Source organism: Hylobates moloch, unplaced genomic scaffold (assembly GCF_009828535.3).
Source record: "Hylobates moloch isolate HMO894 unplaced genomic scaffold, HMol_V3 SCAFFOLD_1, whole genome shotgun sequence".
In the NCBI taxonomy this organism is placed as follows: domain Eukaryota; kingdom Metazoa; phylum Chordata; class Mammalia; order Primates; family Hylobatidae; genus Hylobates; species Hylobates moloch.
This window is the reverse complement of record NW_026652276.1, coordinates 216,708,537-216,723,637: the sequence shown is the minus strand read 5'-3', so window position 1 is coordinate 216,723,637 and position 15,101 is coordinate 216,708,537. Positions and strand designations below refer to the sequence as shown.

Sequence of the window (15,101 nt, the reverse complement as noted above, 5' to 3'; positions counted from 1 at the left end):
TGCTTGGGTACATGAGATTATGTTTACAATGATGGTCATCACTCCAGCCCTAGGAAGTTTGAGAAACTGAAAAATAAGCTTAGCAGGCTGCCTAGGTTCTGCGGAATCAGCAGGCCCCCGCTGTGACCAATCAAGAGCGGCCGCGGGGAGAGAAATTGACTCATTCTTTTCAATTTGCTGATTGGCTTTGAGGAGTGGGCGGAGCTACTGCCTCTGTCCCGGCTTCCCATTGGTGGATGAAAGTTAAAGGTGGGCCTCCAGCAAGTTTTTGTCCTTTGATAAAAAGGAATGTCTTGGGGACTTTTCTTTTCTGCTTTGCAGGCCCAGGCTCAAGGCAAATTATAAGTAGGGAACCAATTTGAGGGAAAGACATGTGAACAGAGTTAAGGTACCAGGTCCTGGGAGCCACCAGCAGCCCCACCTGAAGTCCGCATGCAACTCTGACAAGCTCAGGTGCTTGTTTTAAGGAAAGGGGCTACTAGATTCTTACCAACAGCGAGCCCAGGTGGGAGATGAAACAGGTACTCCCCAAAATAGGTCATCCGAGGGAGGAAAACTGATGGAGAGCACAATATGCTCTGAGCGTTTTTAATGTTTTTAAGCTTTTAAATGATTTCTTCAAGGCCGAGCAGCAGCAGCAGCAAAGGTGTGGTTTAAAGGATTAAGGGGGTTTTTGCTGACACCTACAATGAAGTTACTCTATTACTAATCAAGCCGAGAGGAGGCCCACTATGCCCCCGTTTATCATCCTTTCCCAGTTCCTTTTTGCTGGTCACAAAACGATGCTCATCAATCCCACCTAAACCAGGAGGCCGGGAGCCCAGCCTCTTGTAGAAGCAGCGAGGGTAACTGCCCTCCCGTTCTGCCCCCAAGACGAAGGAGGACTCTTGGAAGCCAAGAAAGGTTTAAGAAGTCTTTCTGGATAGAGAGCAGTGCCCAGGGAGAAAGCCTTTCGCCGGCAGAGCGGAGTCCCAGAACGAGGTGGAGAGGACAGAGGCGCGATGGGCCTGCTGCAGGGCCTGCTCCGAGCCCGGAAGCTGCTGCTGGTCGTCTGCGTCCCGCTCCTGCTGCTGCCTCTGCCTGTCTTCCACCCCAGCAGCGTGAGTACCGACCTGCGCCCGCCGGGGGTCGGGGAGTCTGTGGGAGGGCAAAGAGGGGAGGTCGGTGCCTCAAAGTGGCTTGTGGTGGGTTTAAAGAAATGGAAGGATTTTTCTGGAGGAAACCAAGACACCTTCTTCCTAAAAGCTGTCATGTTCATCTCCTATCCCAGTCCCATTCCCCCAACCCCATGGCCCCCACCAGGGGTCAGGACAGAGTAGGGGCCTTGGCAGAAGTGACTGATGGGTGTTGCACCAAGCAGCAGGCCAGCCCGCCCCAGCAGCGGGGCCAGCGACACCCATGCAAACGACGTGGTGCACCTGTGTTTGTTGGGAGTTCACCTGGGACTCTGGTTATCTGAGAGCCCCTGGAGACACAGAAAGAGCTCCCAATAGTGGCACTGAGGAGAAGGCTGGGGGAGGAAGAGAACCGTGGAGCCAGTCCGTGATCTGTGGTTGCGTCCTGGTGGGCTTCAATGACCACAGTTGAAGCTCTAATCCCGAAGGCTCCTATCAACTTCAGGGAATGAATGTTTAGAGAAGGAATGAAAGCAGAGCTTAGCAAGCTGCCCTGCTCCCATGCACGTGGCCTTGAACTATTTGTGTCTTCTGTGTTTTCTTCTCTGTGCTCTTGAAGGACAGACAAAAGTGACACTATAAAAAGAGATAAGAGCCTCAAACTCTAGCCCGTGACCTCATTCTTCACCTGGTTTGTGCGAACAGAGGAACCCGAGCTCTGGCTCCGCATCCAGCTTGCCTGTCACACCCTCCCCATGGTCACCTGCTTCCCTTCCCTTCCCTCCGCTGTTCTCTTCCTCCTGTCTGTGGCTTGTCCCCTTCCCCCAGCTGGCACTGCCCTGGAGACTGTAGGAAAAATAAGCTAAAACAGGTTAATCACGTTTGTAGGAGGGGGAGCAATTCTTCCACTCTGCTCCTTAAGTAACTTGGTAACCAAGATTAAGTTAAAAAATTAAACAGAGGGGATTAAGATGGTTCTTCTTAAAAACAAACTGGCTTAAATCTTGCATAGAATAAATACTCCAGAGTGCCAGGGAGACGCCGATTAAAACTGGGCTGGGATTAGCAGACAGTGATTGCTGCTGACATTCTTCCTGGACTGTACCCTAGTCAATTTTCTGCTTTGTCCAAATGGGCCTGATTTTTTTTCTTTTTGTGACTTTTCTTGTTTTTGTTTTCTCTCAATGTAGGTTGATATAAGGGACTGTTACCAAGAGACATATTAGCCTCCTCTCCCAAGCAGTATCAGGAACCTTTCATATCTCCTTGTTGAGTCGGCCCCATCTTTGGGGACCTTGGCCACTGCCCATAGAAGGCACAGACTAGGTGCCCAGCAGGTAGAGTGTCTTTCATCCATCTGTCACCCCTTTCATCAAACTTTTTTTTTGTAGACTCAGAGTCTCACTCTGTCACCCAGTCTGGAGTACGGTGGCACAATCGTAGCTCACTGCAGCCTTGAGCTCCTGGGGTTAAGTCATCCTTGTGCCTCAGCCTCCGGAGAAGCTGGGACTACAGGCAAGCAAGCACCATCACATGCAGCTCATTTTAAAAAAAAATTTTGTTGTAGAAATGGGGGTTTCACTATGTTGCCCAGGCTGGTCTCAAACTCATGGTCTAAAGTGATCCTCCCAAAGTGTTGAGATTACAGGTGTGAGCCACCGTGCCTGGCCTGCATCAAACTTTTAGATTCTGATATTTAACCCTTAAAATTCCAAATGGATTTTCTTGCTCTGGACTGGAGTTGAGAGCAGTGATGGAGTACCTGGGCAAGAGCTCCTGGTCTGCAGTTTTGATGGTTCTTCTAAGTGACAAGCCTCAGCTACATTTTAGGAGGAGTCAAAATGACCTTCCCCCTTTTTCTTGCCCAGCTCTCTAAAACTAGAGGTCCAGACACTGTTTATCATGTTATAGAAGAAGAGTGTACAAGAGAGGGCATCCATAACTAAGCCCTTCCTCAGTGCCCCCAGTGGGATAAAATTGCATCTCAACCGCCCAAGCTAAATTTTTTTAAAGGCGCCCCAGTCATTGATAATAACAGATAACAGACTTCAACCTCCTTCCCGTGAAGTTGGAGTAAGATATCATTGGGGTAGTCAAACTGCATGGAAAAAGAGCAGTTCCATGCCTAAGTTAGTAGCTGACTAGGAAACGTCCTACATAGGGAAATGCCACTTTCAAACTCTTTCCTTTACTTGTAAACAGGAGCCAAAAAATAGTAGATAGCACTGTCCCTTGAAGACATTGTCTGAACACTCACTAATGCCCAACCCCCACACAACTGTTACAAGGAACCAGTGATGTTGTTAAAGAGCCTGGGGGTTGCAGAATATTCTCTCCAGAAGATGAGCAAGAAGTGACAGCCAGCAGAGAAGTCCAGTGCAGGTCAGCCCACATGAATTGAGCCACCTGCTAGACATGGGATAGGCGTTGGGGACATGGGACTCCTTGTAAGCAAACTTTGCAGTATTTTTGGTTGTCTGAATACAAGCTTACCTCCTGAATTTTGGGAAGCTTTAGATGGGGAAAAAATGAAGTTTATGGAGATTCCATGGGTGAAATTAGTGGAAACTATATGGAAAGACTCTCTAAAGGTGTCTCTTGTCCATTCTTCTACTCTAAGGAAAATCCAGGTAAAAAAATTATAGTAATTAGTCCTGTCCTTAATACTGCTGGGTGAAAGTGGCCTGATGACTTACTTCTTCCAGTAAACTAGTCGCATGTCTAACAATATTTACAACCAAAATGTTTGCCTTATTTTACCCAAATTCTCCTAATTCAAAACTAAAGGTGCCTGACAGAGGGAAAGTCCTCTCTCTTTCTTTCTCTCTCTCTCTCTCCTCTTCTTTCTTCTTTTTTTTTCAAGACAGAGTCTCTCTCTCTCTCTCTCACTCAGGCTCTGGAGTGCAGTGGCACCATCTTGGCTCACTGCAACCTCTGCCTCCTGGGTTCAAGGGATTCTCCTGTCTCAGCCTCCAGAGTAGCTAGGATTACAGGCATGTGCCACCACACCTGGCTAATTTTTTTGTATTTTTAGTAGAGACAGGGTTTCGCCACGTTGGCCAGGCAGGTCTCGAACTCCTGACCTCAATTGATCCGCCCACCTCAGCCTCCCAAAGTGCTGGGATTACAGGTTCTTTTCCTCTTTCTCCTTTCCCTTTCTCTGCACCTTCTCTCCCCACCTCCTTCCCCTTAACTTGTAACTTATAGCCCTGTAATGACCAGATCAAGAAAGACTAAGGGTTCCAGGAAGAAATAAGGGGTCCCCAGTGAGGGGCAGACATTTTGTCTCTCAACTCTTTCTCTTCAGCTGTAGTTAAGATCTGCCACTCTGTCTCTTTCCCAGAAAAGAGATGAGAACACGTGGGTTTGAACTCCTTTAGGTAGTTTTATTTCTACAGCAAACGAGGTATTTCTCTAAATTGAATTCATTTCCAAGTGGAGCCTTTTTTTTTTTCCACCACTGGTTCTGTTGTCTTATCAGCACTTCCAAAAGTTTTATCTTCCCTCTGATCTTTTGGCCCCAGAGAACATCTCAGTGGGGAGCTACAGTCAACAATTGTTGGGCCCAGTTCCCATTTCTCAAACCCCAATCCCATAATCCACGAATGTCAGGAGGGCACAAGGTCCTTGCCAGCCCAGCTGATTTAATCACTCCTGCTGCCCCTCACTGATACAGCGACCTTTTGTAACTTTTATGCAAGAGTTTGAGGACGCGTGTTGTGAACTCAAGGGGCGATAAACAGCAAGATTTGTCAGGTTCCTTGATCAGCAGCCAGCCTCAGGGCAAGACAGACACGAGTCCTGACGGTTTAGAACTATGTAAAAATTGAGGAGCCCACAGCCAACTGGGATTTTCTATAAATGCTCTTCTGAGTCACGGAGCTTGGTGATGTTACCATTAACAAGGCCCTTGAACTGCAGCCTCTCCCTAGAGTAAGCCGGTAACGTAACAGCATTCATCAGCGCAATTCAGGGCAGTCCACACAACTAGAGGGCAAGCTGATGGAGGGCTGGCTTCTGATAAGAATGTTGTAGTTAATTACCCTGTGCACCCCTAGGTTGTCCAGCCAGCAAAGTAAGTGGGCTATGGAAAATGCTGGTGAATTTCCAGGCCTCCCCTTCCAGATAGATGGCTGTCTTTAGTCTTTGTAGATGGATGTTTCCATGGTGTCAAGCGGGTAGAATGGAGTCCAAGAGCAATGAGAACCAGACCCTGGTTAGGGCAGTGGCTCTCAAGCAGGAATCATTTTACCTCCCCAAGGGACATTTGGCAATGTCTAGGGATGGTTTTTTGTTGTCACAATGGAGGAAGTGCTACTGGTATTTAGTGGGTAGAGACCAGGGATGCTGCTCTTTTACAGTGCACAGGACAGCCCCCCTGCAACAAGAAAGTATGTGGCCCTAAATGTCAGTAGTGCCAAGGTCGAGAAACACTGAGTTAGGAGGTGATGCTTCTTCATCCGAAATGAGAGTCCCATGCTCAGGATCGCTGCCTTCCTCTTCAGTCTTCCCTTCCCTCTCCCAGGGAAGGGAGCTCCTTATTAACTCTTACAGGGGCCTTTGGGAGAAGGATTCAGTTTCTAGATGCAAAACAACATGATAGGACCTCAGATCCCAAACTGAAGGGGGAAATGGTCAACCAGTTCTTGCCTAACAATTTGTTTGATTAAAATTTACTACTGAATCAAGTTGTTTCAGCAAATAGTCTAAAACGGGGGATTTAACTTTGTTTATTCATTTTTAAAGCAATAAAGCTTTTTTTTTTCAAATCTCACATGTAATGTTCATATATGAATCAAATAAGAACAAAGCTACTCCATTTGGGATGAGGCTGGAGAGGGGGTCCAGATTCCAGGCCTTGCTGATCTCCCTGGGATATTCTTGAGACACACCCCAGATGCCCAGGGCTGTAAGAGCACAGTCCAGAAGCCAACTTTTGGATTGTTTGTAAATCTCACTTCTTACTGATCCACTTCTCTTCAGTCAGGCACACACCAATGCCACATATCTTAGGCACATGTGTCAAACTCAGGATGACTGATCTCAGAGCTCACAGGTGAACAAACTGTTCTTTTTTTTTTTTTTTTTTTTTTTTGAGACAGCATTGTACTCTGTAGTCCTGTAGTCCAAGCTGGAGTGCAGTGGCACATGATCATAGCTCACTGCAGCCTCAAGCCCCTGGGCTCGAGTGATCCTCTGGCAACAGCCTCCCAAGTAGCTAGGACTACAGGCCTGTGCCACCACACCTGGCTAATTTATATTTTATTTTTTAGAGATGGGGTCTTGCTATATATTGCCCAGGCTGGTCTCAAACTCCTGGGCTCAAGTGATCCTCCCACCTTGGCCTCCCAAAGTCCTGGGATTACAAGTGTAAGCCCCAGCCCCTACCACACATAGTGATTCCTATCTCCAACTACCCCAAGAACTTCTAATATCCAGTCAACTTAACACCAATTACATCCCAGTCCAAGTTAAAGCTTTGAACTCCACTTGTATGGTTTTGTGATCATGGGTCTGGTTACTGCAGTTAAGTTCAATCCCCACCTTGGCAGTTTCCAGAACCCTCAGAGCTGCCTGGCTACACACCAGTGCAAGGCCAGGCATCAGTCCCCCAAGGAAGAGCCATAATGTCACCCACCAAAGGATGGACTCACCATATATTCACCATGCTCACCTGCCAGTTCGGCTTTGGTCCCAGGCCTGTATGCTAGTACCCGCGTTAGAGTCTGAGTCTGCTGCCTCAGATGCCAGGGTTGCATCCGGATGCTCAGTGGCAGTGACTATTCCTGTGAATGACTGCCCCTTTCCTTCCCTTGCAGGAGGCCTCGTGTGCTTACGTGCTGATCGTGACTGCTGTGTACTGGGTGTCGGAGGCAGTGCCTCTGGGAGCTGCAGCCCTGGTGCCGGCCTTCCTCTATCCGTTCTTCGGAGTCCTCCGATCCAATGAGGTTAGACCACTTGTAGCCCCACCCCCTGCCTGGGTCCCTGCAGGGCCCCTGAAAGAGAGCCTCCAATGAAGGGAGATTCACCCAGCACCTGACGATGAGGGGGACTTGTCACCCACTGGAATGACCCCTTAACACTAAGCTTTGGCACCTGCAGTTCTAGACCCTGAATTCCTCTCCTTCCACCCACGATCCTCATCTCCTTCAAACTGGCTCAAATTGCCTCTTTCAGGAAGCCTTACTTGATGAAACACATCCAGTTGCTCCCTCCGTCTGAAGCCTTTTAGGAGCTGAGTGATTGATGCCTAAAACTCAGCTGCTATTGACCTTTTTCAGACTCTGCATGTCTATTTAGACGATAAGCACACAAAGGCAGGAATCAGACCTCCCATTAGAAAGCTGAGCCTGTATACAGTAGGTGCTCAATGAATGTTTGTTACAAAGAGACTTACCGTGTTTCCCTGAACCCTGACAATGTTTTCATCCACCCCTCCAAAAAACAACATTTCTGTTTCTTCTCCCCCGACTTAAGGTTACTTTCTTTCTTTGCGCCCTCCCTAGAGTGAGCCCTCTCCATTCACTATCTGTGGCATTCTCAAAAGCTCAAACAGAAATTGTCAGTGGGAAGCCCAGGTTGTGGCAAAATTTCAGAGCAAAGTTTAAGCCTGCCATGAGTAGGGAAAAAGAAAAAACAAAACAGCCAGGACCCGGGAGCAAAATGAATGATGATCTCACTCCGTAACACCTGGTTCCATTCAACTGTCTCATTATTAACACCTGGTCTCTGCTTAGGGGTTTTGATGAAAAAGCCTGAATCACAGAGATGGGGTAAGGTTATGGGCAGAGGCACAGAAGGAAGAGGAAAGGAAGCTCATATTTGAATGCCTACTAAGCGCCAGGCATTCTATCAGAAGTGCTGCATTTGTTATGTAATACTCCCAAGGGCTCTACAAGGCACATGCTAATATTTCCATTTTACAGATAGGCTCAGAGAATTAAGAGACTTCCCCCAAATCACAAAGCTGAAAGTAGCAGAATTAGATTCAAACCCATAACTATTAGAATTCAAAGTGTATACATTCAATCACTACACCATAAGAAAAAGACTCCATAAAGTGGTATACAGCTTCATGGCACTATGAATACATGGAGTTATTACTTAGAACTGTGAGTCTCTTCGCTTCTGTGATATGAGGAAGAATGGAGCTGGGCCTATGGATGCTTTAATGGACAACAGAACTTTCCAAAAATAGAATTAGGCAATCCTCTAATAGTTGTGCTTGATTGCAAATGAACACTTTGTCTTTCTACTGGATAGATTTAATTGAATAGTTTTTTGTTTGTTTGCTTTTAGGTTCCTTTTCTTTCTTTCTCTCTCTTTCTCTCTCCCCCCTACTCCCTCCCCTGTCTCTCCCCCCCGGCCCCATCTCTCTCTCTCTCCTCTCTCTCTCTCTTTCCTTCTTCTTTCTATCTAGCTATCTATACACACATATATATATGTGTGTGCGGCTATATATATATACACACACATACACATACACAAACATATGTGGCATTGAGTAGCCATAGCCTCAGGCTCACCAAAAAGAATAGAATCCCCAAAGTTCTCAGCAGTGCTTTCATTCCTGGAGATGGGTACAACCCCAATATCCTGGGGACCCATGTAAAAGCTAATCTGTGACCAGAATCACCGGGTGGTTGTTCTAATTGCCCCCCTTCTTTTGTGAAAAAAGGATAGGTAATATGGGGTTTTGTGTCTGCCTAAAGAAAAAAGCAATCTAAATGTGACTTTTCTTGAGAGCTATACAAGCTTGTTCTCCAGGCTTCTCTTTAAAATTGTGGGTTGAAAGTAGACAGTAGAGGGAAAAAAAATGACGTTTAGAAAGAACTGAATCCTAAATAACCTTTTAAAGTGAGAAAACTATTAATTAAGAAACCTAATCTTTGTATTTCACTATAGGCAGCCCAAAAGCCAACAGCATGCCTTAGCTTTCAAGCAGACAATGTCTCTATTTCTCCAAGGGCACAGGAGAGATGTTGCCAGGCAAAAGTTATCCCAGGGACGCCCCTTTGTCCAGAGAGGAAGGCCAAACCCGTAAGGAGAGTCTGCAGAGGCAGTCGCTTGGGAGGGTAACAAGACTCTGTGAGAAATAAAGGAAGACTGTCCAGGGAGGGACTGTGTGTCACTATTGCTAGGAGCTGGAGGAGCCAGAAAGCACATCTTATCATTTGAGGTGAAAAATCCAAATCCACCTGCCTGATGATGTGGCTTTGGCTGATGATGATATTTAGTAGTTGGGCTACAGGGAACAGCTTAGTCCAAATATAGTCTGTTTAGCTGACCTTCTTAGCTCAGATTAGAGGGAAATGCCAGTAAGGCAGAGCACATGGGTTATAGCCCTTTGTGAGCCAGTTAACTTTGCAGAGAAAACACCCATTCCACAACCACCTGTGCACCACTGTGACACCAGAATGTGCCATGGCTCACAGGGGGAAGCTAGGCTGGTGATCTTTAGGAGCCCCCAAATCCTTGTCATTCCCCAAACCCATCTACTTCTTGACCGTCCTCTTACTGCGACTTGGGTTATTCTTCCACTTTGGAAAGTTCTCTCCCGTTCTTTGACCTTTAAAGTCCTACTCAATTACTCTCTTTGGTGAAGCCCTTCCAATGACCAAAGGCTGAAAGTGTTGATCCCTTCTCAATGAGCCTATTTGATGTCTTTATCTTTTAAATGGTGCATCAGATACACCAGATATAAACTTTTCATAGACATGTGCTCTCCCCACCAAGATTCATGCTCTCTGGGATGTACAATGTCTACGTATATGGCCTGTCTGTAGCCCAGCACCATGTTTGCATCAGTCCTCATTCACAGCTCTTGATTGCAGTGTTTCTTGACAATGTGTCAGTAATGTCAACTTCAGTGAGGGAAGGAAGGCACGTGAATAGGATCAGTGTGACTCTGGGACTGTGGCTGGGTTCCCTCATGTTATTCATTTCACATTTAGAAAACAGTATTTTCTGAGTTCTACATCTACCAGGTGCAATATGGGATGATATGGGTACCCTGAGGGTGACAAAAATAAACAAAATGTCATCTCTCCCCTCTTGAATCTCATATCTGAGCTCTCACTGTCTGAAGCTGGATATGTTCTGCAGTTTCTCCAGAGAAACAGAATGAAGAGGAGACTAGCGTGTGTGTGTGGGGCGGGGGGGGAATTGGCTCACTTGATTAATTACGGAGGCTAAGACATCCCATGAGCTGCCACCTGCAAGCTGGAGACCCAGGAGAGCTGGTGATGTCACTCTGTGTGAGTCCAAAGGCCTAAGAACCAGGGAAGCCAATGGTGTACATCCCAGTCCCAGGGCAGGAGATGAGAGATGTCCCAGCCCAGGTAGTGAAACTGGAAAAAGGAGGCAAATTCCTGCTTCCTCCGCCTTTTGTTCTAGTCAGGCCCTCGACAGATTGGGTGATGTCTGTCCAGATGGCAGAGGGCAATCCACTGATTCAAATGCCAATCTCATCCAGGAACACCCAGAAGCAATGCTTAATCTGGGCACCCCATGGTCCACCCAAGTTGACATGCAGTTAACCATCACATGTACATATAAATGGTCCATTTTTACAGTGATGATTTGTCAGCCAGTGGGTATTAGGAGTTGTGTGCAAAGCTCAGACTCAGGTGCTGATAAGAGATACAAAATGACAGAAGGGCTCCTGACCTGGAGAAGTTTCCATTTTAGTAGAGAGAATGTACAAACCATGTGGAAAAATACAGAATGCCCTATGAAGTGATGCCTCATTTTCTGGCATTGCAGAGGATTTATACAGCTCCTCAAGAGGGGATGTTCTAGATAAATAAAATTTACACTGCCAACTGCCCAAACTTCATGTTGACTAATTTTTGATTACAGTCTTCCTAATGGGTTTTATAATTTCCTTAGTCTTTTAAACAGAAGTTATTAAATATAATTTAACTTATTCCTTGGAGCCTTCAAAATTTCCAGGGGGGAAAAAAAGAATTTCTCACTCAGAGGAGCCAGAGTGGGCTCCATGAGAAAGCACAGTTGAGTAACTTGAGGGCTGGGTGAACAGCTGAACCTAAAGAATCTTGAATAGCATGTTGGCATCAGACTAGGGTGAGATTGCAGTCGAAAATATAAAAGGCTTATTATCAGATTTGCAGGTGGCTAAGTTGGATGCGCTAGCTGGCTAATGTACGGTGCTAATGTACGGTGGCAGAATGAGACATGTGAACAGGAAGAGACAATGGACTGAAACTGACAAAATGAAGTCTAATAAGGATAAGTGCCAGCAGTTCATGCGAAAAAGACCCTTGGCTTTTAGCTAAGTACAGGCTCAGCATGAGTCACCATCAGTCCAACGTGGCTGCCAAATTCCGAGTGTTTACCATATGCCAGGCACCGTGGGAGGTCATTTACACGCACTATATAACTTAATCCTCTGTGAAGGAGCTATTATTTTTATCTTCATTTTAAAGAGGAGGAAACTGAAGTTCAGAGAGGTTAAGTAACTTACTTACCCGAGGTTATGCAGCTACTAAGTGGTGGAGCCGGGACTTGAATCCAAGATTGTGTGATTCCAGAACTTGAGCTCTTAACCCCCTAGGCAATGTGACCAAAATCTTCCCGTTGAATTAATAAATTATAGGCACGGTGGCTGACGCCTGTAATCCCAGCACTTTGGGAGGCCAAGGCGGGCGGATCACCTGAGGTCAGGAGTTTGAGACCAGCCTGGCCAGCATGGTGAAAATCCGTCTCTACTAAAAATAAAATAGAATAAAAAATTAGCAGGGTATGGTGGTGCATGCCTGTAGTCCCAGCTACTCAGGAGGCTGAGGCAAGAAAATCTCTTGAACCCAGGAGGCAGAGGTTGCAGTGAGCTGAGATCATGCCACTGCACTCCAGCCTGGATGACAGAGCGAGGCTCCACCTAAAAAAAAATTTTTTTTAATTTTAAAAATTAATAAATGATGTGTCCAGTGCATCAAATTCTGGATAAGGCACTCATCCAGAGGTGGGTGGCCAGGATGTTAAAAAGCTGGAGCCTGAGTCACATGAGGAATGAAGAGAAGACTTAATGGGACATAAGTCCAGGCTTCCATGGCTCCGCACTCCAGGCCCAAAGCGTCACACCAGAACCAGAGTCAGAGTGCCATAAAGGAATTTCCCGTTCTGTATAAAGGAAAACTCTGAAATGAGTTGCCATGTGTGGTCCTTGTGTTCCTGTCCCTAGATGTCTGAGCCAAATGACCATGCCAGATACACTAGACACAGACTTTGTGCCTTGGGAGATGGGTTAGACTCTAAGGTCCCTCAATGATCTTGTGAGCATTCAGCTGCTACTTCCTCTGCTGATGAGTCCTGTATTTTAGGTTTGTGTTTGTTTCTGTTTTGGCTCCACTGTGACTCTCACTTACTGTCATTATATCTGCCTCTGAAGTCCTCTAAGCCCCTTCTAATGTGTTGCTCCAAAAGTTTATAGCCTGGGCATGATACCCGTGTCAATCAAGTTAGCTAAGATTTACTGTCTATAGGAGAATGGCATAGAGGTGGGCACCACAGGGCTCTCTGGTGGAGTAGAAAGCATGGGTTGGATGTTGGGGATTGGGAACAAACAGCTGTCCAGGAGGCCCAGGGTTAGGGTGTACTTCAGGGAGTAATTGCATGTGCTCTTTATCTCTATCCTTTCCCCAGTACACACACACTCGCACACACTCACACACTCACATACACACACACTCACACACTCATACACACTCACCCACTCATGCACACACACACTCATGCACTAATGCACATTCACACACATTCACAGACACACTCATTCACACACGTTCACACATACATACACACACATACACTCATACACACGCTCACATATACATACACTCACACTCAGACACACACATACACATACGCTTACATATATGTACACTCACACACTCAGACATACACTCATACACATGCCCACACATACACTCATACACATACACATACATACACTCATACACACACATACACACTCATGCACACATACATTCATACACACATTCACACTCATACACACATATATACCCATATACACTCACACACACAGACACACATACACACATACTCATACACACATTCTCACACCTACACGCATACACACAAACTCACACATGCTCACACACACATACACTTATACACACACACATTCATACACACGCATTCACACACTCACACAAATACTCATACCCTCACACACACATTCACACTCATACACACTCACATATACACAAACACACACTCACACATACACACACATACACACACACTCTCACACACACACCCCCACCTCCGCGCAGCCAGCGGTCTCTGGCCCTGCGCTGCAGGCCTCGGGCTGCTGTCACTCAGCTTCCAGCTCCCGCAGGGGCAGGAGAGGAGTACAGGCCGCGCCCGCTGGGATAACCCGCAGCCTCTGCCGCCCGGTGCCGGTGCCGCTGCTGCTGGAGTCGGCTGTCATCAATCCGCTTCCCTGCTGGCTCCTGATCTTTCTGACCCGCCAGATTCCTGCCCTCTGACTCGTTACCCTGACTTTCTCTGTTTGAGTAAGCCTGGGGGCATTTCATAAAGCACTCTCAGCTCTGCCTTTCCCACCTCTCCTCGCCATGGAGGCTGACCGGTCCTCTGCATGCGGGCCCGTGGGCATGTGGGCTGGCCATCCAGCTGGCCACCTGCCTGAACCCCAGGCTGCCCTCACCCTCAGCCACCCAGACGCAGCCCAGAGCTGAGCTCCACACTGGGCCTTCAGTGGGAGCCTACAGGCCTTGCAGCCTTTCGAGACCAAGCTAATGTTTCTGGGGGGAAGAGCAGCGCCCTGTGAGCCACAACCTGACCAGCAGCCCCTTGGCTCGTGGCTCAGACCCCTGCCTCAGCTTCCCCATCTGGGTAGTTCATACAGTCCCAAAGGAGAAACTGGGCAGGGGTGGTGGTGGTTATGAATCAGTGTCTCCAGTCATGCAGGAGCTGGGCCAGCCTCTGGGTCATGCCAGCACCCATCTGGCTCTCTCTACTTTAGAATTCTCTAGGGCAGGATTTGCAAAGAATGTGTTCTTAAGCAATGAAACCTTTTCTTTAAACCAAATCTTAGAAGACTCAATATATAAAACAGATGGAAGCAGGAATGCAAATCAGGTGATGAGAAGGGTGTCTGAGCCCCTGCTGGGGGCTTACCCGGCAGAAACAGCATTCCTGCCCCCAGGGAAGGTGGAAAGGAGACACTGCTGGCGTGGCTGCGCTGCTTGGACACTAACTGGAATGGAGTCCTGTGGGGCTTCAGCCCTGGCGGGGCTTAGCTTAGCACTGAGTGGGAGCCAAGCCAGGTATCTGCTCCCAGCGTTCAGAGAACTTCACTGCAAAATTGTTCAGATGAGGCTGGGCACGGTGGCTCACACCTGTAATCCCAGCACTTTGGGAGGCCAAGGCAGGAGGATCACAAGGTCAGGCGTTCAAGACCAGCCTGGCCAACATGGTGAAACCCCGTCTCTACTAAAAATACAAAATTAGCCGGACACAATGGTGGGTGCCTGTAGTCATAGCTACTGGGGAGGCTGAAGTAGGAGAATCGTTTAAACCTGGGAGGCCAAGGTTGCAGTGAGCCAAGATCATGCTACTGCACTCCAGCCTGGGCAACAGAGTGAGACTCTGTCTCAAAAATTATATAAAATAAAAAACACACAATTTAAAAAAATAAGAACCTACCTGCATTATCTTATGCATAAAGCCCATGTCACAGCAGATTAAATTAGCTATGTAGCATCACTATGGCCCTTAAAGAATTGGTGACAGAGGTACAGAGGTTCATTAGCTTGTCCAATAGCAGGTAACTCATCTGAACTTCAGAGCCCAGGATTGCTATAGCTATTCCTTGTCAAGGGGACTTCCTTGAGCCCATCTTTCCTAAAACACAATCCAGAAACACCTCTGCTCTCCAAGTTCAGTGAGGTGGCATACTGAGAAAAACCACAGAGCAGA

General features: G+C 47.1%; 1 protein-coding gene across 2 annotated transcripts in view; it reads left to right on the top strand.

Annotated features, from left to right (window-relative positions):
- Positions 1-310: 310 nt before the first annotated feature.
- SLC13A4 (solute carrier family 13 member 4) overlaps positions 311-15,101 on the top strand; it is a 46,928-nt gene continuing 32,137 nt past the window's right edge. For both annotated transcript variants that reach the window (XM_032761854.2, XM_032761853.2), the window contains exons 1-2: positions 311-1,100; positions 6,935-7,063. In XM_032761854.2, the coding sequence (XP_032617745.1) occupies positions 1,002-1,100; positions 6,935-7,063 (228 nt within the window). In that variant the 5' untranslated portion in view covers positions 311-1,001. The remainder of the gene's footprint in view (positions 1,101-6,934; positions 7,064-15,101) is intronic.